We start from the raw sequence: 27,654 nt of genomic DNA, 5'->3' as shown, positions 1-27,654 counted from the left end.
GTGTGCACACCATTGCCTGAGAGGAATGGAGCCTGCTCAGCTCTGCACTATTATTGTGAGCATCATAAATACCTCATGACTTATTCTGCAGTATTTCCAGGGGCAAGACAGGAGCCGCACCGCTGAAAATTGCGATGTTACAGAGCCCACCTTGCTAAAGGCCACAGAACGAAACAATTCCTGTTTGATGCAGGCTGTTGTGCACCATCTGCAGTCGGTGGAGCGCTGCTTCTGGTCCCCGGAAACAAGCAGTGACTGGTGGGATCACATCGTTATGAAGGTGTGGGATGATGAGCAGTGGCTGCAGAACTTTGGAATGTGAAAGGCCTCTTTCTTTGAATTTTGCAGAGAGCTCTCCCCAGCCCTGAAACACATGAATACTCACTTGAGACCAGCTCTGACAGTGGAGTAGACAGTGGCCATTACTCTGTGGAATCTAGCAACACCAGACTGCTACTGGTCAGTTGGGAATCAATTCAGAGTTGGTAAATCCACCGTGGGAGCTGCTGTGATGCAAGTGTGCAGGGCCATTAACAGACTTCTGCTAAGAAGGATAGTGGCTTTGGGAAATGTGGAGGACATAGTGGAAGGCTGTTCTGCAATGGGGTTCCCAAACTGGGGGATGAGGGGACATAGATAGCACGTACATCTCTATCTTAGCCCCAGACCACCTTGCTACAGAGTACATAAATTGAAAGAGATACTTCTCAATGGCATTGCAGGCCTTTGTGGATTACAGAGGACACTTCACCAACATCAATGTAGGGTGGTCTGGAAAGGTGCATGACGTGTGTATTGTGAAGGGAAAAGAAGATGGGGTCTCTGTTTCTTATCAGAGCTGATCAATAGAAATGGCTGCAAAAGCCTGAGATTGAACGTGCCTTTCTAGCAGAAGTTTAAATCTTACAATGTTAAGGGTTAATAAGGTAGTTATGGAACCTAGACGCCAGCAGGGATGGAATGCAGAGAAAGACTTTGTAACGTGGATAAGGAAAGTTGAAAATACTGAGCTAAGAAAATTCCTAGATAAGCAGTTTTTTTAGTATGTATGACCATGGAAACTGACGTATAAAGACTTGTTTGTGTGAGGCTATAAAAGCTCTTAGAATTTTATGTTAAGTGGTCGCCCCTTACATTGAAGGGACCACCTTCTTTACGTAAAGAATAAACTTTGACTTTGCTAATCTGTTGCTTGGCTTATTTTGGACTAACCATTGGGCAGCGGACTTGTAAGTAAGGACCCCAGAGTTTGGGTTCTTCCACAGTATCTTTAGGAACCCAGGTCTGTTCAAAGGGCGGGCAGGCGGGCACTTTCTTCCCTAACCAAAAATAAATATTGGCAATGTTGAAATGCCAATGGTGATTCTGGGGGATCCTCCCTACCCCGTGCTCCGCTGGCTAATGAAGTCCTATACCAGGCATCTGGACAGCAAGAAGGAGCATTTTAATAATAGGCTCAGCAAGTGCAGAATGGTGATGGAATGTGCATTTGGACGTTTAAAGGCATGATGGCGAAGTCTGCTCACTAGGTTAGTCCTCAGTGAAAAAAACATCCCAGTAGTTATCTCTACCTGCTGTGTACTCCATAATGTCTGTGAGACAAAGGGAGAGAAGTTCCCATTGGGTTGGGTTGTGGAGGCAGATAGGCTGGCTGCAAATTTTGAGCAGCCAGAAGCCACTGCAATGCTGAGAGCCAATTGCATAGCGCTGCGCCTCAGGGAAGCATTGAGAAAACACTTTTGCAAAGAGACACAATAGTAATGTGCATTGCTGATCTGTGCTGTGCTTTCACTTTGCACCCCGTCTATCCCCCACCGAGCCAGTTCCCTTCCTTCCCTGACCCACCATTCCAGTCCCTCCCTCCTTCCCCCTCCCCTTATTCCTTTCTTATCAATCAATAAATAATGAATTGTGAAGCAGTATGTTTCCACGAACCTTCCCCCTCCCCCTCCGATCCACTCTCCCCCCTGAACTTCCCCCTCCCTTTATTCCCTTTTTATCAATAAATAAAGAGTAATGAATTGTAAAGCAGTACTTTCTTTATTGCTGATCCTTCGCAGAAGGGGAAATGGAAGATAATGGAATGTTCCACATGAATTGTGTGGGATGAGGGATACAGAACCCATTTTGGCTGTGCACACACGAAAGAATCACACATCCCCACTCCTTAAAGGAGCCATCACCTTTCTGCTCCCCTCAACTGGTGAGGAGTGCAGCATGTACTGCACCCTGCTCAACCTCCAGGAAAGAATGTGTTAGCTCAGAGTTTTGCAGAGGCTGCAGAGGGAGTCTGTCTTGCTGCTGAGCTTCCTGAAGCTCAACCAGATGCCTCAACATGTCTGACTGATCACCCATTATACGCAGCATCTCTTCTTGTGTTGAATGATCATACTCCTGTGCTGCCTTCCTGTTGTCCATGTCCATGTTCAGTTTGTCAGATAATGAAATCCTCCACGCTCTTAGCTCTGTGTCAGCAGCCGCGGAGGTGTTCATTACCTCATTAATCATGTCATCCCAGGTTTTTTTTTTCCGCCTTCTTATCTGCGACAGGCGCTCTGCAGGAGTATGAGACGGTGGTGTGTTGAAGGCCATGTTGTCCACTGTGAGGGAAGCAAAGCACAAAGTACCCATTGTTAACTCATCCCATGGACGAAAAGCAATGTTACAATGTAAAAATAAGTCCCCTGAACATTCCCAAAGGAAGACTACAACCGCATACCATTGTCTGACTATTGCAGGGGTTGGAGTGCCATTCCAGCCATGGTAAGTAAGGGGCGAGTGCATCTATGATAGGGAAATCCCTGAGGCCCATGCTGCACAAGTCCATCCTCTCTAGAACAGCATGAAAGTCGGGCTCCCAAATGATCAGGCTTTTAAAAGGTGGTGGAAAGGGTATCGGGGGGGATATGGGTTAACTGTCTCTGGAAGAAAAAATGGGAACCCGTTTGCAGGTGACCAAAGCCCATAGGAACAACGTCCTGCTTAGGGATTTGTGGTGTGCTGAACCAATAAACCATTCCTGGCTGTGCAATAACACACACTTTAAAAAACTTTCTTGGGTGGGTACTGTAAATGTGCGCCATCTTCCCTAGGTAAACACGAGTGATATCAGCCTGCTGAGGGTCACACAGGCAGAAAGGGAGGATTTACACAAACATTTGGCTACAGGCCTGGCCCTTATGCTGCTATGCTGTGTTCCACGATGAGGTCTGCACAATTAATAACAGAGTGGCAGGGGAAAGTGTCCTATCACGGTGGAAGAAATAAGGTTGCCTTCCAAAGAAACCTTCTACAAAGGATTGCAGAGTACCCGCATGAAAACTTCCTGGAGATATGCATGGAGGATTCTCGGAGCATCCCTGTGCACACAAATAATCTTTTCCGGGGTGAACCCAATGCTTAAGCACACCAAGTATGAGGAAGCACAGCCCCACCGCCACACACACCACTTTTTCACGCTGGTACAAGATTATGGACAGAGGATATAACCAAAGACATGCAATTTGCAGTACATACTCACCAGATGTGCCTTCCCCAGCATCCCAGTCAGTCACGGTTTCCTGTGTCTGGATGGGCTGCTCCTGTGTTGCAAATAGCGCCTGGCTTTCAGGGAGAAGGGATACCCTGTTCTCATCCTTCTTCTCCTCCTCCTCTTCATCCACGGACTTGTCCTCATTCATCCTGGCCTCGGATTCCCCCGAGGTATCAATGCTGCATGGTGGCATAGTGGTGGGGTCTCCGCCGAGTATTGCATGCAGCTCCTTGTAAAAGTGGCATGTTTTGGGTGACAAGTCAGAACAGTTGTTAGCTTCCCTAGTTTTCTGATACGCCTGCCTCAGCTCTTTGATCTTAATGCGGCACTGCTGCGTGTCCCTGTTGGGCCCCTTCTTCAACATGCCGTGAGATATCTTCTCGTAAATATCCAAATTTCTTTTGCTTGCTCAGAGCTGAGCCAGTACAGACTCTTTGCCCCACAGACCGATGAGATCCAAGACCTCACATTGACTCCAGGCTGGAGCATGTCTGGCGCGTGCAGTTGCCATGATAAGTTGTGGGGGCAAGCTCTCCCCTCGCTGACCAAACAGGAAATGGGAATTCAAAATTTCCCAGGGCTTGTGGAGAGGAGCTGTCGCTTGTTTATGTGGCCACAATGTAGCAGACTGCGAATGTGCACAGCGGTCACGACAGAGCATTATGGGATACCTCCCAGAGGCCAATGACATCGATTTACGTTGTGCTTTGCCTACACTGACGCTCATTCGACCCACAGAATTCGACTGCCGCGCTCCACCACTTGTGGAGGTGGTTTTATTAAGTTGAATTTTACTATGTTTTAGGTTGGCGGAACTGACGTGCCAGTGGAGACGCACACTTTATGCGGCCGACGTAAGCCGCATTACGTCGACCTACATTGTCAGTGTAGACCAGGCCAAAGAGTAGGATGGGTCTCCAATAATCAGAGTTGATATTGGAACCCCACCAACGTGAATGTGCCAGTCTGGGAAAAATATGCCTGCACATAGCTTTTTCAAAAGGCTTGCATTCCTAAAAATGTGGGGATTATGCACCTTCCCTGACCACCCTATGTTAATGTCAAGTAAAACATTCCCAGTGAACCACCAGTGCTTGCATAACCATGGAAAAATATCCCTTTCCACTTATGTACACAGAAATAAGGGTGGGGCGCCCAGAATCAGGATATGTGTCCTGTCTATTATTGCAGTTGTTCTCAAACTTATTTGACTGCGCCCCCCTGTGTCTGTAGTAATTTATGTCCCCCCTCCACACACACATGTATATGTACTGCCACCCAGCTCTGAAGGCAGTAGCCAGCAGCAGTAGAGAAGTAAGGGTGGCACAGTTTGTGAAGCCCACTGCACTGAATCCATCTATTATTTCCTGTAACATTGCCCATAGTCACAATCCTGTGCAGCAGAACAGGCCTTGTACACCTGAAAGATGACAGCCCTCACCATAGATTTTCCAGCAGTAAACAGGTAGTCCCCAGCTGATAACAATCGAGAGTCGCAAGCTTCCATAGCGTGACTGCCATCCATTTTTCCACTGTTAAAACAGCTCTCATTTGGTGTCTCTGTGCTGCAAAGCTGGGATGAGCTTGACACACAACTCCAGGAATGTGACATTCTGCAGATATCAGTGATTGTCTACATACCCAGCTGCTGTGGTAGTTTTTGAAGAATCCAGAAGAATCAGGCGCCTGTCTCTAAAATAGACATGAGAACTCCACTGACCTGTTCAGCATCCATGCTTCTGCCAGCAAGATGGCAGAAAGATTGAAAACCAGCTTGAGGAGCTGTGGATATTTTAAAAATAGCACAAAACAAGACAACTATGGTATGGAACAGACTGTAGAAACTTGACCTCAAGCTCCCACAATTCCTTTAAAGGAGTGCTGGTATTCCACAATACCCTTCCAAAATATCCCAGAAGGCAGTGTGCTGATGGTAGCATGAGACACATTGGAAGCACCATTTGTTGAGAAAACCTCACCCTATAAGAATACACGGCACCGATAAAATAAGCCAAGTGTGCAAGTGCTCTATTGAAATTGCCACACTGGCAACTGTATGCCAGCAAAAATTCTACCAGTAAAACTTTCTAGTACAGACGTGGCCTTAGATCAAATCTTCATTTTTATATTTGAAACAATTTTTCCTCAAATGTGGATTATCTGAGGTGAAACTCCCTTTTAATGACTTATGAGAAGGATTTATTATGCAAGGTTAAAGCTCTCCCATCTTGGTCATTAATGTAGACAATATATAGATTGCAATTTAAAAAAAATATGTACAAGAACATTAAAGGGTGCGAAGTTAGGCACTGAAAAGTGTAAGGAAACATGAAGGTTGCCTGTGCTATCTTACTTCTGCCCCCTTGTGCATGTGTACACTTTAGTCTTAAAGTACATCATCACATACTATTATATTCTCCAATGTCCTGTCAGATATGGTATACAGGTTGATTAGTGTGCAGTGAGGGCCCAATGAGGCGCCTATTGATATCAATGGAAAGACACACACTGACTTCAGTGGAAATTGGGTAGGATACTGAAAGAGGTAGGTGTACATAATGAAAGAAACAGGACAAGAATTCTGCTTGCAATAATAGAATAAATACAGAATAAAACAAACTAAAGTCTAGATGCCAGATTCTCAGCTGCATTAACTGGAACTAGACTAGTTTGCACCAATCATAATGCCAATGGATCTATTCTAAATTTACACCGGTGTAATACAATAATTTTTGGCTCTGAGTGTACAGAATGGATGGTATACAGTGAATAAATACTACCTTGGCTGCTGTTGGGCCAATGCTTGAGCTGACAGGAAAGATTGGGTTAGATTGTGCTGGAAGGATTAACTTGACCAGCACTGCTGAATTGCCCACTTATCCTACCTACACTAGCACTGAAATGGTTCAAACTAAAACCAATGCAGTCAAAGGATCTGTAAGATGTACTCTAGGTAAATGCCTCTGTAATAGTACTGAAAAGATTTATGAAGCACTTCTGTATGGACAGAAAATATTTTATGAGCATTCCAGGTGACTGAACTGGCATTGTTTAGGCTAAGTTCCTGTGTAGATGGGGCTTATGAACAAATAAATTTTTCTATGTGGAACAAAGTACTAAAAGAGTATATAGTATATGGGCCAAGGCCTACTACTCATGACAATCACGGGAATATAAATCAGCCACCAAAGTTACATTTAAATTCCTTCAAAACACAAACATAATTTACTCATATTTATTTCTAAATGGAACTTCACTGCAAAATTATACTCAGAACTCAATTAGCAACTTCTGTATGGTTATTCTTCATCACATATTCAGTATGTTAAGGTAATGATTTTTACAGAAGAGGAACTGTCTGCATTGTTTGCTTGGGTACTTGAGTGAGATTACCAAAAAGAATTATATTTAAACATGTAAATACTGTAGTGCGCCTTACCTGGTAACATCACCACTTGCTTGCTCTTCTTGATGGAGTTCAGACAATGATGTATCTCCGTTGCTTAAACTTTCAATCAAAGACATCTCAGCACTACTTTGAGACATGTCTTTGGACTTACTGAGAGTTGCTAATGAGGTTACCACATTTGCCAGTGTGCTTAAATCTCCTTGACATGCCTCCACCTACGGAAAAAAAGTATAGCTTTAATCCTTTCACACTGGCAGCACCAAAGACCAGGTCTACACTACCACTTACTTTGGTATAACTTACGTTATAAGCCACCCCGTGAGCGACTGAGGCCTAGTCTACACTAGAAAGTTTTGTCGACAAAAGTCAGCTTTTGTCGACAAAACAGTGCTGGTTTACACACTACAGTCACCTCCCCGCCAACAAAATTGTCCTGTTTTTTCAACAAAATAAAACCAACTCCATGAGACGCGTAGGCCTTTTGTAGGCAGAGCTAGGACGATACAGTGTCAGCGTAGACACTGCGTCCCCTTAGAGCGGTGGAGGGGTTGTCATGGTTCTCAATTTCACCACTCTACTAGAGCAGTGGAACTGACAAATAAGAGGTGGGACGAGCAAGCCTCCCACCTTGGAGCTGGGACCAGGCAGTACAACGGTAGCTGCTGCTGGGCTCCTGGCTGCGAGCCCCAGGTGCGAGAGGCTGCCCCCTGGCTCTGAGCTAGGGTGCAGGCCTGGGATGCGAGCAAGCAGCAGGGCACTGCTGCCCAGCTGTGAGCCCGGGAGGCGGGCGGCTGTCACCAAGCTCTGAACAGGGGTGTGGGCGGCTGCCGCCCTGCTGGTGCTGCAAGCCTGGGATGTGGGTAAGCCGTGGGTGCCTGCCGTCCAGCTCTGAACAGGGGCATGGGTGGCTGCCATCCCACTGTCAGCCCAGGATGCCGCAGGCGGCTGTTGCCTGGCTACAAGCCCAGCAAGGCAGGCAAGGTGTGGGTGGCTGCCACCTGGCTCTGAGCTGGGGCATGGGAGGCTGCCCCCAGGCTCCCAGCTGTGAGCAGGTGCGGGCGGCTGCCGCCCCCCTGCGAGCCCAGTATGCAGGCAAGCCGGGGGTAAGTGGATGGGTTGGTTGAGATGAAACTGGGATACAACCTTTGATAAAAACTTGAGATGTAGGCACAGGGAGACCTTATTCTAATGGAAAGTGGTGAAAGGAAGGTCCACCGTCATGGCCCCAAGTTCACCTATCTTCTCACCAAAGTGATAACTACAAGGAAGGCGACGTTAATGGAAAATAGAAACATAGAGCATGAAGCCAGTGGCTCAAAGGATTGTTTCATTAGTGCCGATAGAATGAGGCTGAGGTCCCACTGGGGAGCGATAGGTTATGCAGGTACAAACATTTTGATGAGGTCTTTCCAAAATCTAGCAGTCAATGGGTGTGTAAATACAGAGTACCCTTCCACTGGGGAGAGCAGTGGGGAGGAAAGGGGGGAAGGCGGTAGAAGGTGCTAATTGCTGCTAGGTGGACCTTGTGAGAATTGAGGGCGAGCCCCAATATTTTTAAGGACAGAAAGTAATCCAAAAGAAGGGAATTTCCACTTCCTCTAGGGAAAGCTCTTTCTGTTGGGCTCAGGAGGTGAAATGGTTCCATTTGGCTCATTAGGATCACCTACTGGACTCTTTCCTACTGCTCGCTAGGATGCCTTGCACTTCTGACGAACACATACATTCTAGAGAAGATGCCCATCCAAATACAATGCTCTGAGGTGAAGTGTCTGCAGATCAGGATGTCTGATCTTGCCATTGAATTGTGTTAGCAGCTTGGGGAAAGTGGGGCTGGGAAGTGGCGGGACGACTGACATATGGAAAAGACTGGGAAATCAAAACTGTCTGGGCCAGAATGGGGCGATCAGGAGGACTGTTGCTCTCTCCCACCTGATTTGTGGAGTACTTGTGACAGGAGTGATGGTGATAGGGAAGGCGCAGTTGATCTGGTCTGACCAGCAGAATATGAGAGTATTGCCTTGAGAGTGGACAGCAATAACATCCTGGAGCAGTATGTGCTGCATTTGTTGTTGGCATGGGAAGTGAAAAGGTCTCTGATCGGAGTCCCCCATTGGTTGAAGATGTTGCTTACTCCAGTGTTGTGGAGTTCCCACTCATGATTGCCCACTAATCTTCTGCTGAGAGAGTCTGCAATCACGTTCTGAGACCCCAGAAGATAGGCTACAGATAACAGGATCTTGAAGGTGATGCATCAGTTCCATTGATTGACCACCTCCGCATACAGAGTGGTTGACTTTGTGCCCCCTTGTTTGTTGATGTAATAAACAGCAGTGGTGTTGTCTGAAATGATGAGCACATGATGGGAGCAGATGAATGGGAGAAATGCTTGGCACACATTCCTTGCAGCCAGAAGTTTCAGAAGTACCATTGGAATCTGACTGACAGGTTCTTCTGCCATGATCGTTTGGAGTGCCTACTTGAGGGTGGTCTAAATGGGGAAGGAAAAGCGAAGTCTCCCTCGCAGAATGGGCAGGTTCCATGGATGAGTATTGGGGTCAGGATCCCGAATGATGGTCAGCATGATGGATCCAGAGGGTGCTGCAATGGGCCCAAGGGTATGTGGAACCAGTGGCTCCTCTGCAGTTGGAGAGGAGGATATTGCCACAATGTAGATGACCTCTTCGGATACTCATAGTGACAGTAAGGGATGGGTGGCCCCTGCGCTTCATCTAAATCCTCTGAGGATGAAAACTTGGACCCTGGTTCCATTGGTGGTACTGTTGGAGCCGGTGGAAGCATGTAGACCACTAAAGGATGTGGCAAAGAGTGCTTTGACTGCATTATGTCTTTGGTGGGAGATCTGGCCTCCATAAAGGTAGAAGAAGATGTGGAGATCTTGATTCTCCCATGGCAAATAGTTCCTGGGGCTCTGGCACGTTTCCCAAACTCCCTAGCATTAATGGTACCTTTCTGTAGCTGGAACTGGTGCCAAAGCGGTGGACTTCCCATACCTTAAGGGAGGCCGATGTTGACAATGTGTGCACCTCAGTACCCAGTACTGGCAGATCTGCTGGTTTGTGTGGTTTCCTGTCATGTTTATACATCTAGAGTGAGCTGCTTCCCTGTGGCTGGAACTCATGGAAGGTGTGTCCTCCTTCTTTGGTTTAGAGGAAATCCTACTGCCATGCTTATGTGCATTACCTCCTGACTAGGCCCTGGCATGTGGTCGATAGTGGTGGTACTACCAGAGCTGAACTTGATCTCTGCAGTCAGAGGTGCACTCTTGATTGTCTCAGGCCAACGTACAGGGGGTGTTCCCCGACCTGGGTCCGACTGAGGTCTCATGGCAACTTCCATGAGGTGTTTCTTGAGGCAGAGAGCCCAGGCTTCTCAGGTACACCTCGGGAAGGACTGGCAGATCCTGCACCTGGATGAAATGTAGGCCTCTCCTAAGCAGTACCAGGCAGTTTGGATTGAGAAGGAATACGGGCTGGAAGTGCAGATTTTAAAGCCTTGGGTCTTTCGCATAGTCCAGTACCTGTGTGTGGGTATGGGGGAGGGAGGGTGTTTACAAGTAAACAGATTCCCCCAAAAGTCCCAAATCAACTCTAAATGACTACTAAAATGACTAAAAACTATGCAAAAAAAAGTAAAAAAGCTAAATACTACAAAAAATTTATATACAACTATACTCTTTTTAAAGGTGCATCACACGCAAGAGGACACTAACCATGCGGCGGTGAGAAGGAACTGGAGACATGGTTAGTCTGCCCCGGGCTTTAGCACTTTGGATGAAACCAAGAGGCAAGGCAAAGAATGGTTACTTACTTTGTAACTGTTGTTCTTCGAGATGCGTTGCTCATGTCCATTCTCAGTTTAGGTGTGTGAGCATGCCATATGCACTGGTGCCGGAAAACTTTTTCCCCTAGTGGTATGCGTACATTCAGGCTCTAGCGCCCCCTGCAGCAGCATTCACATGCACCCATACATAGGCACCGCTAGCTCTCCTTCCCCTCTCAGTTCCTTCTTGCTTGAACTCCGACTGAGGGGAAGGAGGGCAGGTGTGCAATGGTCATGAGCAACACATCTCAAAGAACAACAGTTACAAGGTAAGTAACCGTTCTTTCTTCGTCGAGTGCTTGCTCATTTCTATTCCCAATTTAGGTGACTCACCAGCAGTGTCTCTGGAGGCGGGTAGAAGTTCATGGACATGACACTTGAAACACTGCTCTACCGAAGCCAGCATTGTCCCGAGCTTGCTGCGTCAAGGCACAGTGGGACGCGAAGGTATGTACCGATGACCAGGTAGCTGCCCTGCAGATGTCCATGCAGGAGAGTGTCCCCGTTCTGCGTGGATCTTCTTCGACCTCTTCTTCAGAACCGGGGAAGGAGATCAGTGCCAGGAGGAGGAAGAGGGCACTGGAGGGGCACTGTGCGCCAAGGCTGTCATGCTCGGTGCAGAGTCTGACCTGCCAGGCTTCGACACTGGTCTAAGAGCCGACTCCCATCAGAATGGCCCTGAGATGGATATCCCAGTCTCTCTTAGTCCATGGGCAAAAACTTTTACAGATTTTACACCTCTCGCGGACGTGAGCTTCCCACAGACGCTTTAGACAACTTTGATGAGGGTCGCTCCTTGGCACAGGCTTTTTACACAAAGTGCAGGATTTAAACCCAGGGGAACAGGGCATGCCCTGACCCTGGGATTCAAACAACAAGCAAACTAGAACTAACTGTAATCAAACAAGTAACTATACACACTAAAACAATGAATAAACCACTAGGTTTAACGAAGAAAACTTGCAAAGGCAAGTCTCATTCCAGCACCATCACTGGCGGCAAGAAGGAACTGAGAGGGACGGGAGCCAGCGGCGCTTATATGCTGCCGCTGCAAGGGGGGCTAGAGCCAGCTTGTACAAGTACCACTAGGAGAAAATTTTTCCAGCACTGGCGCCTGTGGTGTGCACACACACGTAAATTGGGAATGGACATAAGCAAGCACTCGAAGAAGAAGGGCGCAGGCGCAGAACAATGGACACTACTATTTTCAAATTCTCCAGCTCCGGACGCATGGTACACATGAGTAAACCCTCAGTGGAATACAGTAAGGAGCATCACTTGAAGAACAAGACAATCTCTATGATTTCGAATGAACTCAAACAGAAAAATGATAAAAGACAAAAACACCCTATCACTCGTGGGTGAACATATCTCACAGAACGATCACTCCATATCTGACACGTCAGTCCTCATCTTTGTAGGAAACCTGCACAACACCTTCAAAGATGAATCTGGGAGCTTAAATTCATAGCTTTGTTCGACACTGGACTTAATAAAGACACTGGATTTATGGCTCATTACAACAATCTGTAACCCACTAACCTTCCTGGGGTCAGCTATGGGTCACTCTTCTATAGTAGACAGTGCCATCACACATGTTATATCAACACAATTTCTACACACGCTACATCCAGTTAATAAGAATCATTAGAAGCAGTCATAAGCTGCTTTCAGCAAACTCTTTGGTGTAATCAATACAGAAACAGTAAGTATAAATAGAATCTGGTCTGATATATCACATGGTACTGGAATGGTGCAAAGTCAAAATTGGGTATACAGAGCAGAAAGAGAGAAAAAATATGGGGAAAGTGGTAAAACGCAAAAATGTATGTAAAAATGTGGGGGAGGAGGAGCAGGAAAATTGAGTGCACAATTCAGGGTAGCTTCATTTATTATTCTGTTTGTATTGTGCCCATCACTGTAATCCTCTAGGTAAATTACAGATTAAGTGTAGCTAATAAATGACAATTATTGTCTCTACCACCCCGATTCACTGTTCAAATACTTACTGGCACTTGGGCTATTGTAACTGAATATGATCTTTTCAGCGTTTCATCTGTAAAATTTCCTTGATATGTTCTGTATGTTGTAAGCCAGTCAGAAGTAGAGGGAGGATGTTTGTGAAGAAGAAATGGATGAGAAGTCATGTCAGCCTAAGCATGCAGGGAAGCCATACCACTACAACAAAGTATAATTTTTTTTTTAACTTCTTGATTTAGCTGCTAAATAGCCCATAAGTTACCCAGTAGCTTATGGTAGGCAGCCAGTCAGCAAGCAACCTTTTCCCCCATTAAAAATTACTTTAAGAAAAGAGCATGCATACCTGCAGGCAACAATGAAGCTGCCCTCTCCAGTATGCCATGTTTTATTTAATTACTTATTCATTCTTTCATTTTCACTGTCCTGCTCGTAAAGGGAACAAACATCTTTTGACCAGATCTTTGCCAGATGCAGCAAGCAGGGCAAAATGCATGAGAACAGAATAGGGGACGTGAACATTAGTTGAAGAAAGAAAAAAGCATTAGAGTAAATGAAGAAACCACCAGAACTAAGAAACTATATTTTCTTTCCCACCCCAATGACTGTCATGAATTCTGAAACAGTACTTAGTTTCATGAGACTATATACATGGTTCAGCCAGAATACTATTAGAACTAAAGGTATTTGTGAAATGCATTCAGATAGAGCCATAGCTACCTCGGTAAGGGATTCCAGGTCACACAACCTTAGTTATATTTTCAAATAATCAGCATATGAAAGCAGGAATGCAATTAAAGATGCATGATTCAGAGACGCTATCCCAGAACATGTGCGTGTAAGATATTGCTAACATACTGCCAGTCCAAGTAGGAAACTGACTAGCCCATGTTCACCAACTAGTCAGCACAAAAAGGAAAAAAGCCTGCTGTGCTCAGAATCCAAAATACAAGAAAAAATGTCTTATTGCAAGAGGAATAAGACTTTCTATTGCCAGCAATTTTTAAATGAAAAAGAAGAGAGGTAACCTTTATCCAGGTTTTCTAAAACAGGTAAAAACTGCAGGAAAGTGCATACATACTTGGCACAGCTAAGCCATTCCTCCCCTGCTGCTACTTGTGATACTGCAGCTACACTGGTGTTTATACTTGTTAGCTCAATGAGAGCAGGTGCAAATAAGTCTAAGTGAGCCAGAGAATCACACCGCCAGCTTGTAGGATTAGTATTTTATTCATGTCATCACATACCTTATCTGGTGTCATCAGTAAAGTAGGCTCACTTTTTATTCCAGACTGATGAATATTCACAAACATTCCTGACTCTAGCAGTCCTGTTGATCTGAAGAAAAAAAATAAAGTACAAATTTTAATCTTCTAATGTTTCTGAGATCAAGAAACTATTAGTCCTGAGCAGCATTTACATACCTTGCTGTTTCATTGTTTGTTACAAAAGTTGGAGTTGCAGCAAGTGGGCTGCGCAGATCTTTTCGGATGTAGATCTTTTCTGTAGAAGCCGCACAGTTTGAAGACTTTTCTCGTGATACTTCAATTGGTTTCCTCTCACACTGAACAGCTAACAAAATGGTGGGATGAACAGTCAGATGAGACATCACAAAGTGTTTAAGAAATTGTTTCCTGTTTTTCTAATTATTGCTGAAAAATCTTGCAATTTAATATATTTGTGTTTTTATACAGACGCTATACTGAATAACAAATGTGCATAAAGATCATTATCTATGACTGGATAAACAAACACACTTGTTTTTATGGTTACTGAATTGGTGACAGTCAAAGACTGAAGGTCAAACACACAAAGATCACTAATTTTAAACTTACGATGAAATTAAAAACTGTCCCTACTGAGTTTTCACCTGTCTGAATCCTTTTGAGGAAGCTTTTTTGTTTCATATTGTCTCAGTCTGTCTCCTTTTGTCTGCTAAACTCACATGCTCCCTCCCCAGACGGAAAGGGGTCACAGAGTCTCCTTTTTATGCTCCCTCTGGAAATTTAGTCCACAACTACACAACCTCTTGGTTCAATGCCAACAAATATGGCATAATTAAAATAAACTGAAAAATATTCTACCACATGGGGAAATTGGAAACTTACACAATTTGATTTTAAGAGCTCAAAGGGAAAACTTCTCTTTCTGAGGAAATAACTGCTTATATACTTAGAACAAATGTTTTGTCATTGTAAAACCAAAATACTTACTAAAAATGTTTACCAGATGGAACCCCTTAAACTATATAGGGACTTATTCTCCCCTCTGTAACATGACTTGTAGGATGGTGTAACTGCATTTACTTCAATGGAGTTACACAATGGAAGAGAGTGGTGACCCAGGCCTGTAAACTGTAGTTTCAACCCAACACATAATTTAAAATAGGCACCATTACAACTGGCAACTTTAGAGGCATCACCCCCTAGTGACTGCAGTGTAACATCCCACATATAAGTACATAATGTTTAATATAAGTTTGGGATTGCTTTTGGGGGTCTATTTTAAGGCAGTGAGACCATAAACGTCAAAAAAGAAGGATTAAAAATAAGCATGATCACATTAATCCATCATTTATTTTTTTAAATTACATTGTCTTTGGGAATGTACATTTTTAAAATCTGCCAGCACAAGGAAAATTCAAAAAAGAACTTAGATCTGCAAGAATTTAGTCACATGTGCCTGCTAATCTGTGCCTGGGAGATACCTCTCTCTGCTGTGCATACTAGGCAGGGTGCAGAAACTGCTGCTAACATGACTGATGGACAAACTGAAGGGAAGGTGCTGTTATTCAAAATTTCTTCAGCTGCTACGTTTACAACCAGACAATTTATCACAGAAAATGGATGCCTGCTTCCTAGAAGCACTTTTACTCTGTGCTGCATGTTTTTAAGGTTACTGCAGTCCTTGACAAACTGTCAAAATTCAGAGTTTGGGTCACCCTGGATTTTTACAATTCTTTAAGGAGAGATGATCAAACTATTTCATAACAGAATTAAGGTAAAGCCTGATTTGCATTCCTTTATTACAATATATGCTCCACAGCACAAACCTTGTCTTTTCACACTACCAGATTTATAGAGCTTACTCATACTTACAGTCCTGTTTCATTCCAAATGCGATGCATCTCTGCAGCCTACAGTATTGACATCGGTTTCGATGGTGTTTATTAATGACACAGTCTTTTGTCCCTCGGCATGAATAAACTAAATTCTTTCGTATGCTTCTTTTAAAGAATCCCTTGCATCCCTCACAAGTTACTGCTCCATAATGACGCCCTAGTTCAGACCAACATAAGTCAACACATTAATTTTACAGTGTTTATAACATTCTCCCTCTTTTAAAAAGAAACTATATTTTCAAGTCAGAAAGTATTTATGACCTTACATAGACAAGTCTGCACAAATGAAAAAGGCCTGGATGTAATTTTTAAATGAGTTACAGAAATTAAGATACTACCAAGTGGCTAGAAAATCATGTAGACAAGCAAACTAATAATAAAATAGGCCAGTAATAGTTTATTAACTTCTTGGCTCTAGTGTCTTTGTTGCTCGCTATTGCAGACAGGCCAGAAAACTGGCTGCCCCCTGCTCCAAGAGCATTAGGATAAGTTACCTTAGTTATTTGAATCATACATAACTTTAGTAATTTTTCTCAGTGTCCCTCTAATCAAGTTTATTTTTTATGATCAATCACACAATTTAGCAGCAAAATTACATGATTTAAAGATGACAGAAAGACTGCATATGTAAAGAGCAGACATTTGATAAGAACATCTGTTATGTCAAAATTATCTAATTTTATTTTTTAAATTTTATCTTTTTAAATGAGAGATAAATCCATATTTCTCTTTTATAAAGAAAGTATGCAGTGATGCAAGTAAACAAAACATTTGTTAAATCAATAAAAAAAAGTCAACATTTCCACAGCTTTTCTCATTGCTATTCTGTCCATACAATTCAGATTTTATTTTTTCTTTTAAAATCATTATTCAAAACCTGCTTAGATGAAAAAATAAAAACCTGAATATGGCTACAAGAATATTGCATTTACAGATTAAGGAATTTTTGGTCATTTAAACACAGCTACTATACATACTCTTGATTTTATAATCCAGAAAACTAAAATCTAAAAAGCAAGCCCATACAGAAATGTTCAAAAATACAAATTACGGAGGTACCCTGGCTGCTCTTTTAATTAAGCAGGACAATACACAAAAATCAATTTCAAATGTGGATTAATTCAAGATGGATAAATGTTAATTTTCCAGGTACTTTACTCACTCTTTAGAGACTTCCATTCAGATGTTTAGAAGAGTAATAATAGCTTCCTCTGGAAATTTCCAGAGATTCTAACATGTCAGATCCCTCTAACATAACCATCTCACCTACCACACACACATGAAATTTTACATAGAGTTTCACATCACAAAGAAGGTAGTTTTAAAAATAAATACTTATAAATAAAATGGTTTACCATAACTCTTTATTTTTCACCTCAAAGGGTGACAGTATTGGTTCTTTGCAGAGTACTACCATTCTTTGATGCAGCCTCTCTGACTCCGTCGTTTTCTTCCTGGTTACCAGGTTAAAGGACCTAAGAAGCCCCTTTACTTGAGCTGCCTCTATGATCCCTATCCTTATGAATGCTCCTTCAGCCTCTCCTGCTCTGACCAACCAGACAGACTGCCAGATGGAAAAACTGCTTTCCTAGTGCAGCTAATTCTAGCCAATTCTCACAAAAGTTAGGCTAAAAGTCTTCCCTCTCCATGTCCCCTTCCCACTATACCCTATTACTAAGAAGGTACACAGAGAGGGGATAATTCACAGCGAAACCATACTGGAGAAGCAGGGCTTGCATCTCTACTAAAAAGGAAGCTTCTCCCTTTAGTGAGCTTTTAGACGTTTGTGTGAGTGCAGTCCAGCTCTGACAGACCCTGGAACACCAGCTACTACGCTTAACACATCCCAGAGAAACAGTGGGAGGCATGGATGAGGGAGGAGAGACAGGGTTGGCACAGGGCTGAGATAGACAATGGAGCTCTCCATAGAATCCCTGGCCTCCAATGCACACGTGGCGTTTAGTTTTCTACTTTCATTACCCCCTTCCATCTTTTGCAAAGGGCATTTTTTTGGTTTTTCCCCTTTTACTTTAACATTCCATTTTGATCTCACACACACACACACACACACACACACACACACACACACACACACCACACCCCTTACTGGAATTATAAAGTATTTTCAGTGTTTAGGTAATTCAAAAAATGATGACTCAAACTGCTTAGCACAAACTCGTAAGAATACTTTATAAATAATATTTCTATGGTCTTGCCTGATTGTGTCTGTTCTGTATGATAAACAATCAGCACAGTTTTTCACAGATATCTTAAATCTAAAGAAATAATTTTTAAAAATTCACTTGACAATAACAATGGACAAGTCCATCATACATGTCTTTTTACAAAAATGTCACAATGGCCAGTAATTAAGTATGGGACTGCAGCCAATCAAGTAATTTGATTGGTCAGTTACTGTGGTGTGTAATAATACAATACTTACCTGGATAGGCTTAAGCTACACATGAAAATTGCTTTAAGATGATCGTTTAAACAAATGCAAATTATTAAAGTTAAAATGAATAAATCCCATTTACAGACAGTACAGCTACATTATACTAGGGCTGTCAATTAATTGCAGTTAACACAAACTTAACTCAAAACAAATCAATTGGATTAAAAAAATTAATTGTGATTAATTGCAGTTTTAATTGCACTGTTAAATAATAATAGAATACCAATTTAAATTTATTATAAATATTTGATGTTTTTCTACATTTTAAAATATATTGATTTCAATTACAACACAGAATACAAAGTGTATAGTGCTCACTTTATATTATTTTTATTACAATTACTGACACTGTAAAAAAGAGAAAAATAGTATATTTCCAATTCACCTCATACAAGTACTGTAGTACAATCTCTTTATCATGACAGTGTAACTTACAAATGTAGAATTTTTTGTTACATAACTGCATTCAAAAACAAAACAATGTAAAACTTGAGAGCCTACAAGTCCACTCAGTCCTACTTGTTCAGCCAATCGCTAAGACAAACAAGTTGGTTTATATTTACAGGAGATAATGTTGCCCACTTCCTATTTTACAACATCACTTGAAATTGAGAACAGGCGTTCACATGGCAGTGTTGTAGCCGGCATTGCAAGGTAGTTACATTCCAGATATGTTAAACATTCATATGCTCCTTCATGCTTCGACCACGATTCCAGAGGACATGCTTCCATGCTGATGACAGGTTCTGCCCAAAAACAATGCAAAGTGGTGTGGACTGATGCACATTCATTTTTATCATCTGAATCAGATGCCACTAACAGAAGGTTGATTTTCTTTTTTGGTGGTTCGGGTTCTGTAGTTTCTGCATTGGAGTGTTGCTCTTTTAAGACTTCTGACAACATGTTCCACACCTCGTCCCTCTCAGATTTTGGAATGCACATCAGATTCTTAAACCTTGGGTTCAGTGAGCAGCTATCTTTAGAAATCTCACATTGGTACCTTCTTTGCATTTTGTTAAATCTGCAGTGAAAGTGTTCTGAAATTGAACTTGTGCTGGGTTGTCATCCAAGACTGCCATAACATGAACTTCATGGCAGAATGCGGATAAAACCATGGCGCAGGAGACATACAATTCTCCCCTAAGGAGTTCAGTCACAAATTTAATTAACACATTATTTTTTTAACGAGCGTTATCAGCATGGAAGCATGTCCTCTAGAATGGTGGTCAAAGCATGAAGGGGCATATGAATGTTTAGCATATCTGGCACGTAAATACCTTGCAACACCAGGTACAAAAGTGCTATGCAAACATCTATTCTCACTTTCAGGTGACATTGTAAATAAGAAGCGGACAGTATTATTTCCCTTAAATGCAAACAAACCTTTGCATTTGCCTTAGCACTGAATGGACTTGTAGGCTCTCAAGTTTTACAGTTTCATTTTTAAAGCAGTTATGTAAAAAAAATTCTATATGTGTAAGTTGCACTTTTACAATAAAAAAAATTGCACTACAGTATTTGTATGAGGTGAACTGAAAAATACTATTTCTTCATCTTCTTTACAGGCAAATATTTGTAATAAAAAAGAATATAAAGTGAGCACTGTATACTTTATATTCTGTGTTGTAATTGAAATCAATATATTTGAAAATGTAGAAAACATCCAAAAATATTTAAATAAATGGTATTCTATTATTGTTTGCCAGCGCAACTAAAATGCTATTTATTGTAATTATTTTTTTAATCTCGTGATTAATCACGATTAGTATTTTTAATCGTTTGACAGTCCTACTTTATACAATATTCACTTCTTATTAAAAAGTAACTAATCAGTAAAAGAATGTGTGTATGTAAAAAAATTACATTGTTACTAAAGAATAACTTGAAACTGCTTTTAAAAAGTGCTCCTGCTCAAGAATTTACCTGATGCTTTGTCTCCACATACAACACAGAGTTCAAATACTTTATTTAGGATCTGTTCAGTGGAAGTGTTGTCTGTTAATATCTGGAAGAAAGTACAAAATTATTTCACTTTTCCTTCTCTCTCTCACCCTAAAAAGATGAAAAATAAAAGTAAATCTCATCCTTCAAATGCCTCTCTCTAAACTGAGAACCCAATCCTGTGAAGCACCAAGTCCCCTCCATTACTATGTATGACCCCAACGGTTGACTGCGTATCAGTGCCCTACTACGCCAATGCAGATCCCTATTCAGGATGGGACCTAAATTTAACTATCAAAATCTTTTTAAAAGTATAAAACAAACCTTATCCAGAGAAGATTTTGGCAGAAAGCACATTTATTTTCAAAGCTACATTTGTCAAGCCTTCTGGTCATCCATGCTTTCACCATCGCTACATTCACGTCTTTCCTTAGCATTCATTTCTTTCACTATGTTTGCAAGAGTGAACCAATGATAAATATATTTTGAAAACACAATATATTTAATTGTATTTCTCATCATCAAGAGGAGCAAATGCCTCTAAACTGAGTAACTATGATGTTATTACTGTTACTTGTCAGGCTTCACCCCAACCAAGTCTGATATTTATTACCCTCATTCATTATGTCGTGTCTAAAATTAGATTAATATAAATAACACTTCAGGGTAGGAATCCTAGCTTTCTATTTCTTCTTTAAAAGATCTAGCACACCGTGACAGTGTAAAAGTTATAAACAACAATAAAGCACAACTTGCAATTAAAAAGGGACAATATGATTGCATAATTAGCAAACACCATAATCTGACAATGCAAAGCAGGACCAAAAGAACTGATATTCTCATTAAAAGCATTGGAAATTAGAAACACTTCTGAAACTTTCCAGTTTCCAATAAGAATGTTAATTCTTTCAGTCCTGCTTCAGATAATCAAAACAGGGCTCTGAAGATAAATATAATTAAGAAAAGCACTACTGAGAAAGGCGATAACCCTTTTCTCTGAAGAGAGATACAGAAAATGTTGCATGAATTTCTAAAAAGTGCTTTGAAAATTCTCTCTCTCTCACACTCCCTCCCCCCAGGTAAATATTTATTTAGCAACAGCACCTAAAGTATTATATATAATCTTTTACAGCTACTACACATCACTGAAGTTTCTTGTAATTCAACATTAACATTCTTAAAGAAAAAGTTGGCTCAATGACAAAATATCAACCATTCATTAACTTTTCATTTCTCCTCATTTGCTATTATTATTTAGTGCTATAATTGTACATAGCATTATACATAATATACAAGAAATTCCTTAAGTCCTTCCATAGACAAAACTTGCACTAATGTCATCAGGAGTTTTGTTTAAGCAAGGACTCCAGGATTTGGCTGAAAATCAGGAAAAATGCCTGCTTAAAAGAGCTCATAATTTTCCTGGACAAACATGACATACAGAAAAAGATGGAGAGCCACTCTTGGTGAAACAATTAATCAAGGAAGGCCTTCCACAATATGTCGATTTAAAGGAAGAATTTGAAAGAGAGAGTACTTTGTGCACAGGAAGTGGAAGGCTGTTTCAAATGAAGGGTGCAGTATAAAAGAACATGCAAAACTGCAAAGGGGAGGAGCAGTTAGTTAGAGAAGATATGAAAGAACATGAGGAGTATGTAGGATTAAATAAAAGCCCTGTGTACAATGAATGGAAATTTAGAAGCTGACTTCCCATTAAAATGATTGTTACTGCACATTTCAGAAAGGGCTTGCTTACATGTTTCATTAGTGTGCACCAGCTGGGATGTAAATTATACTGTGCACTGCTCGTCAGACATTAACTGGCCTATGTGGACCCTGTTGGTGTGCATTAGAAGTTCCATAGCATGCACTGACGTAGTACTGTTTGAAACAGGACTACATCAGCTCACACATGGGAACTTCTAATGTGTAACAGCAGGGTCCACATAGGCTAGTAAGTGTATGACACACTGATGCCCACTAGAATTTATACCCCAGTTGATATGCACTAACATACCGTATAGACAAGCCCTAACAGCAAGGGACAGAGAAATGCATATACTCCATAGGCCTTACATGTTCAGCTTGTGAAAGCACAAAAGTTATAAAATATTCTTTCCATTGCCTCCCCAATTCCTTTGCTCTGTATAAGCTACACAACTAGATCCCACTTTTATGTTTTCCTTCCATACTACCCATATAACTAGATCATGCTCCCTAACCCAGTCTGACATTCCTCCACCCTCTAATTCTTTAAGTCTCACAGTGGCATAACAAGGCCCCAGAAGGCCCTGGTGTAAGAAAAGGTTAGGGGCCCCCTTCCTGATTCTAAAATTGAAAATTCAATTTACACCCAACACCAGAACCCCCAACCTACCCCAGTGCTTCCCACCCCAACACTCCCCACTCACCATAGACCCCGAGCAACCCATCCCCCAGCCCTTCACCCCAGTGACGTTCCTGGACACTCACCAGCATCCACCCGCCCACCCCTGGCTCCGGGCTCCATTACCATCCCAAGCCCCCCCAATCCCAGCCTCTCATTAGTTCTGCTCGCTCCCACTGCCCAGCCTGCATTCATACAGTACAGGCCAATTTAGAGCAATGAGTGGCATTACGACCTGGCACACAGGGTCACAGCGCCACTCAAATTTGGCTTGGCCGCCCTTCTATCATGACGGAGGGGTGGCCAGACCAAACCTGAGTGGCGCTGCGACCCCGTGTGCCACGTTGCAATGCCAATCAGATTTGGCCCTGTTTCCGTCAGATGGAGGGTTGGAGTGGCCAAATTTGAGTGAGTGGCACGGCAAATCTATGCATCAGCTAAAATGCTGGAGCACCACTTGTCTGGTTGAGCCCCCAGAAGCTCGTGGGTCCAGGAATGATTGCACCACTTACACCACTGTAGCTATGCCACTGAAATCCCTTTTCAAAACATTTTATGCCAGAAGCACTTTAAACCTTATCTAACTGACTCCCTTACCTGTTGGGGTTTACTTAAAAAAATACAAAAAATTATGACACTACAAAACACGCTGAAGTTCACCACTCAATTTCATTGATTCTCTCTCCTGCTCTTCCCCCTGCCTTTGTCTACTTTTATCTAAGTCAACAGCTCTTTGTAGCAGAGACCTGGTCTTATTATCTGTTTGTAAAGCACCATGGTTCTTATACAAATTTAAAAATACCTAGTACAGTGTTACACTACACTGTGTCTTTCATAAAGGTTCTCTCTGAAAATCGTTTACCCAGTTAAACAATAGTTACAATGGTAAATAAAAACTAAAGCAAGAGGAGTGAAATATTAAGTAAAGGCAAGGGAGAAAATGGTATGTTTTCAAATGATATTTGAAAGCAGATAGATTCAATGAGGCAGAAATACAAATGTCTATTCCAGGAGCTGAGACAAGAAGGTTCTTGCATGAAAAGTACAAATAAAATTACACATTTATAATATTTTATATCTTGGCTCATGAAATACAAATTCAAAAATAATAAATTTCAAGGAACAAATCATTCTCTTCATTGTTTCTAAACAACTTTAAGTCTTGCTATTAAGGAAATGTACACAGCAAAAAAACTGAAAATGTAGAAACAGCACAGAAAATATTTAAAAATAAAAACATCTCTTCCTATCCTATCTGAATTAATATTATGAAATAAAGTGGATTCTCTACCTGGATGTGTTGTGCAGATATATCGGGGGATGCAAAAAACAGTTGGTTGACACCTGCAGCATCTGGAGTTGCTAGGAAAACCTTTCCTGGAGTGGAATCTTGTCTGGCAAGGATCAACTTGCTTGAGGTAGAGCCATCATGATTTGTTAAGATGAACTGCTTGCCTGGTGTGCTCTGATCAAGTGCAGTAACAATCTGAATCTTCTGGCCCGTCTGCTGATCTGTGACAATCTGATAATACATTTATCTCAAACTGTTATAGTCTTATGTTCATGTTCTTTTAGTGCCCCATCTTGCACCATCATAGTCAATGGGAGTTTTGCCTTTGGCTTCTGGAGTTGCAGGACTTGGTCTCTTCATGAGTTAAATTCAAGCAAAAACCTGAATCTAAAAAAATCCCAATTTTGAAAGAAGTCCAATCTTTTTATAGAAGCCAAATAAAAAGCCCAGATCCTAACCGCTAAGTGTTTAAAATCTGTATGTAAACGTTAAGGCTCAATCCCTTTTCTATGCAGGCATTCTATGCATTCATTTCTAAGCATTCTTTTCTATCCCTATGAAGTGCTGAGCTCCCTCCACTCCCACTTAATTCAATGGGACTTGAGAACACAGCATACCACAAAGTGATATTCAACACCTCAGAGGTTTAGTCCTTAATGAGTTATCTTCCTTGTCTAATCCCAGGATTGTACACTTCAGTGCTGATTTTATTCATTTAGAATAGGGCAAGGAACTATCTTATTTCAATATACCTTAGTTTATCACTTCTACACTCCAAAATAGAAAAGTCAAACTGAAGTAGCTGAACTGAACAGTAACCTTTCTTTTTGCCACTTTTTTCTTTTTTGACAACAAAGAACCTCTTTTGCTTATACTTCATTTGACAACCAAGAACAGATCAACAGCATTGTTACTTCATTTTTAAATACTGTGTAGAGCCTCATTAACTTGCCCTTCGCTAAACTGCGCAGTTTATCATATTCTGACAAACTTGATAATACTCTTTCTTCATTTTTTATATATATAAAATTTTACACTTTTATACGTCCTCCTCCCCATTTTTCACTCTCCAGAAGGCTATGTGATGCTGGGGGATATCCACTGGTGTCACATAAGATTGAGCTGAGTGCACACGGGCTGATACACGGCTCCCTGATCTGCAGCCCTGTACATGAAGGCTATGCATACGTAGACACACCTAGGTAAATACAGCTTTGCTGTAAAACTTTAAATACAGTAAAATACCACTGAATTCTAAAGAAAAAGCTAATTCAGCAACCACAAAGTTCAAAAGGACTCATTTACAAATCTGGGGCAGCGTTAATGTTTTTCAAATATGTACATTCTGTTTATTTAAGAGACTCAGTGTATTTGAATAGTTGTTTCAAAATTGTTAAAAGGTGGACATGTGTGTCTGGGGACGAAGGATGTGTGTAGGTAATGCGGGAGTTTTCATTTTGTTTTTTAACTCTGTAATGTTCCTTAATTCTTACACAGCAGTAAACAACTTAAAATCTACAAAAGTTGCCTTATTATTGCTAAGATTTCATTATTGGTTACAAAATATACTATAGGATTATTTCTGCAGTGCCCACAAGTATGGTAGGCACTTTACAGTACTAAGTACATTCACTAGTATCCTATAAAGTATCGTCATCAAGACGATCAAATAAATGACAAAATAAATGAACAGAAGTACATTTTATGATGTATTATGTTTGCTTTTTTCCTGTATTTTTGTCACTTACTTGTTAAACTCACAAACTACATTGTGTCTCCCATTTGTTATATGGCCCCAGTTCTTCAAAGAGGCTCCCCATGAGTGCAGGGATCTGCCAAGGCAGATCTCACTGTAAGTTCAGTAATTTAATAGATTTCTACCGTATGTTACTTTAATGGCTACTCAAGAAAACTAAGTCTACACAAAAGCTCCCCTTCACAAACCCTACTCAAACATTTGGCAAATGAAAAATGCATTATACAAAAGGACAGTTTTAATAATTAAAAGTGCAATTCCCACAACTGAATCTACGTGGGTGAATCCTTGCAACTGCACAGAGCCCCAGTGAAGTCAATGGGACTGTGCTTGGGTACAGGGGTCTACCTGAACAGAATTACATGCAGTAGTATCAGGACTTGAACATCTAACAACAGAACATTAACACAGCAGTCCCTAATGTAAATTTGTCTGAGTTCCATGACAACATATTTCTTAAGGATTTGAAAATGAACACTGCCCTGGGATTAATTTGATTACATATGGAAATTATTCATTGTTTTATGTTAAAATGTACATTTTCTCATGTAATGTTTCATTTACACATCTTTATGGTATTCCAGGCAAAATTTCTCTTGGCTGCTTTTTATGCCCTCAAGCTGCTTTTTAACAGTATTTTCTGTTAGAGACCGTGGATTCCATTTGGACAGTACTTTAACCCATCTGTGAAAACTGCTATATGAAAAAACTAGTGAAATACCTAAGTCAATGTGCCTGTTTTAGGAAACAACAAAAAGGAAATATAAAGGACTATTTTCATACAATTTATTTTATTTTGATATAATATTTATAGAAAACAAACCTGAAAAGCCAAAGTTTCCCATGAAATGAAAATTCTGAAAAATGTTGGTTTGGGACAATCAAAACATTGCATTTCTAGAACATTTAAAGGGTGTAAGAGCATTATTTAGCTTTTTATATTATATTAAATTATTTCATGTAAAATATGTATAATATAAAAGTCAAAGTCAAAAACAAAACATTTGGACTTTTGCCTGTTGATTTTACCAAAATTTTACATTTTCCTGCAGAACATATCAATTTCAACAAAACTTCATTTCTCAATGGAAAAAATTGTACTTTCAACCAGCTCCAATTATTTATTATGACTAATTATTGTTTGTACTGTGTAATGCCTAGAGACTCCAGTCTGCAAGGTGCTTTACAAACATATAGTAGAGAGAGTCCCTGCTCCAAAGAGTTTACAGTCTAATTAGAGACAAGACACAACAAGTGAGAGTGACAAACAAGAGAAAGGAAGGGGTGAGAAAAACAAAATCACCCAGCTACACTAGACAGCTACTGTATAATTTGAAGGACCCTGAAAATACTTCACTTTTTAAACACAAACCCCTCTTTCCCTCCATCCCCAACATGACACATAACCAAACTTTCACTGGCTGACTGATTTACTGCAGGCATAAATCACTCCTATGTGGTGTGGCTCTCTGTTTCTCTCTACTGGATGGATCATGCAGGGATGTGTACACTGTGGCTGAGAGGCACGATTCCTGACACAGGCAGACAGATTCAAGATAGCTCTGCTTGAGCTAGTGTGCTAAAAATAGCATTGTGGACATTGCTGCACAGGCGGTGGCTCAAACTAGCCACCCAAGTCCAAGCCTGCCCGACTCACTGGGTTCAAATACCAATAGAGATTTATTAGTCTGCTACAGGCTCTGAGCCAAGACCTAGTCTTTTAGATCAAGCAGTAGAGATTCATGGGTTTAGAGCAAGAAGTCCCAGATTCAATTCCTAATGCTGACAACCAAGCCAAGGACATCATATTATATGAGCATAAAAACAAATGTGGGTTTAAGGAGGGAGTTAAAGGAGCAGAGTGTAGTGGCTTTATGAATTAATTAAGAAAGGTATTCCATGAATAAGGGCTAGGATGGAAGATAGCATAGAGAGGGTTGAAAGAT

At 41.3% G+C, this 27,654-nt stretch overlaps 2 protein-coding genes across 10 annotated transcripts in view; both read right to left on the bottom strand.

Moving 5' to 3' along the window:
* NR2C1 (nuclear receptor subfamily 2 group C member 1) overlaps positions 1-27,654 on the bottom strand; it is a 104,580-nt gene that overhangs the window by 29,939 nt on the left and 46,987 nt on the right. For 5 of the 8 annotated variants that reach the window (XM_067559799.1, XM_067559796.1, XM_067559794.1 and 2 more), the window contains 6 exons: positions 23,953-24,183; positions 20,258-20,339; positions 15,857-16,036; positions 14,183-14,330; positions 14,006-14,096; positions 6,972-7,156 (listed from right to left, as the gene is read on the bottom strand). In XM_067559799.1, the coding sequence (XP_067415900.1) occupies positions 6,972-7,156; positions 14,006-14,096; positions 14,183-14,330; positions 15,857-16,036; positions 20,258-20,339; positions 23,953-24,183 (917 nt within the window). Of the gene's footprint in view, positions 1-6,971; positions 7,157-14,005; positions 14,097-14,182; positions 14,331-15,856; positions 16,037-20,257; positions 20,340-20,599; positions 20,725-23,952; positions 24,184-27,654 lie in introns of those variants that run through there. The other 3 variants (XM_067559798.1, XM_067559800.1, XM_067559801.1) reach the window with 2 other exon arrangements.
* Positions 2,052-5,122, bottom strand: LOC137160868 (uncharacterized). 2 transcript variants are annotated; one of them, XM_067559804.1, is made up of 3 exons: positions 4,974-5,118; positions 3,521-3,761; positions 2,052-2,600 (listed from the first exon to the last, which is right to left on the bottom strand). In XM_067559804.1, exons 1-3 carry the CDS (start codon positions 5,055-5,057, stop codon positions 2,197-2,199), a joined length of 729 nt encoding a protein of 242 aa, XP_067415905.1. In that variant the 5' UTR covers positions 5,058-5,118; the 3' UTR covers positions 2,052-2,196. The 2 variants fall into 2 exon arrangements, with proteins under 2 accessions (XP_067415905.1, XP_067415904.1); XM_067559803.1 differs by having other exon boundaries at positions 3,521-5,122.

Source organism: Emydura macquarii, unplaced genomic scaffold (genome assembly GCF_026122565.2).
Source record: "Emydura macquarii macquarii isolate MOO-44397 ecotype Brisbane River unplaced genomic scaffold, CSIRO-AGI_Emac_v2 contig_2205, whole genome shotgun sequence".
Classification (NCBI taxonomy): Eukaryota; Metazoa; Chordata; order Testudines; family Chelidae; genus Emydura; species Emydura macquarii.
This window is presented reverse-complemented; position numbering and strand designations above follow the sequence as displayed.

What these genes read in the sequence shown, in the direction of transcription:
- LOC137160868 (XM_067559803.1), bottom strand. Translation starts at nt 3,896, where the DNA reads ATGTTGAAGAAGGGGCCCAACAGGGACACGCAGCAGTGCCGCATTAAG. An exon ending in TGCTGGGGAAGGCACATCTG is followed by an intron (nt 2,601 to 3,520) that starts GTGAGTATGTAC and finishes CTTCCCTCACAG; the next exon opens with TGGACAACATGGCCTTCAAC.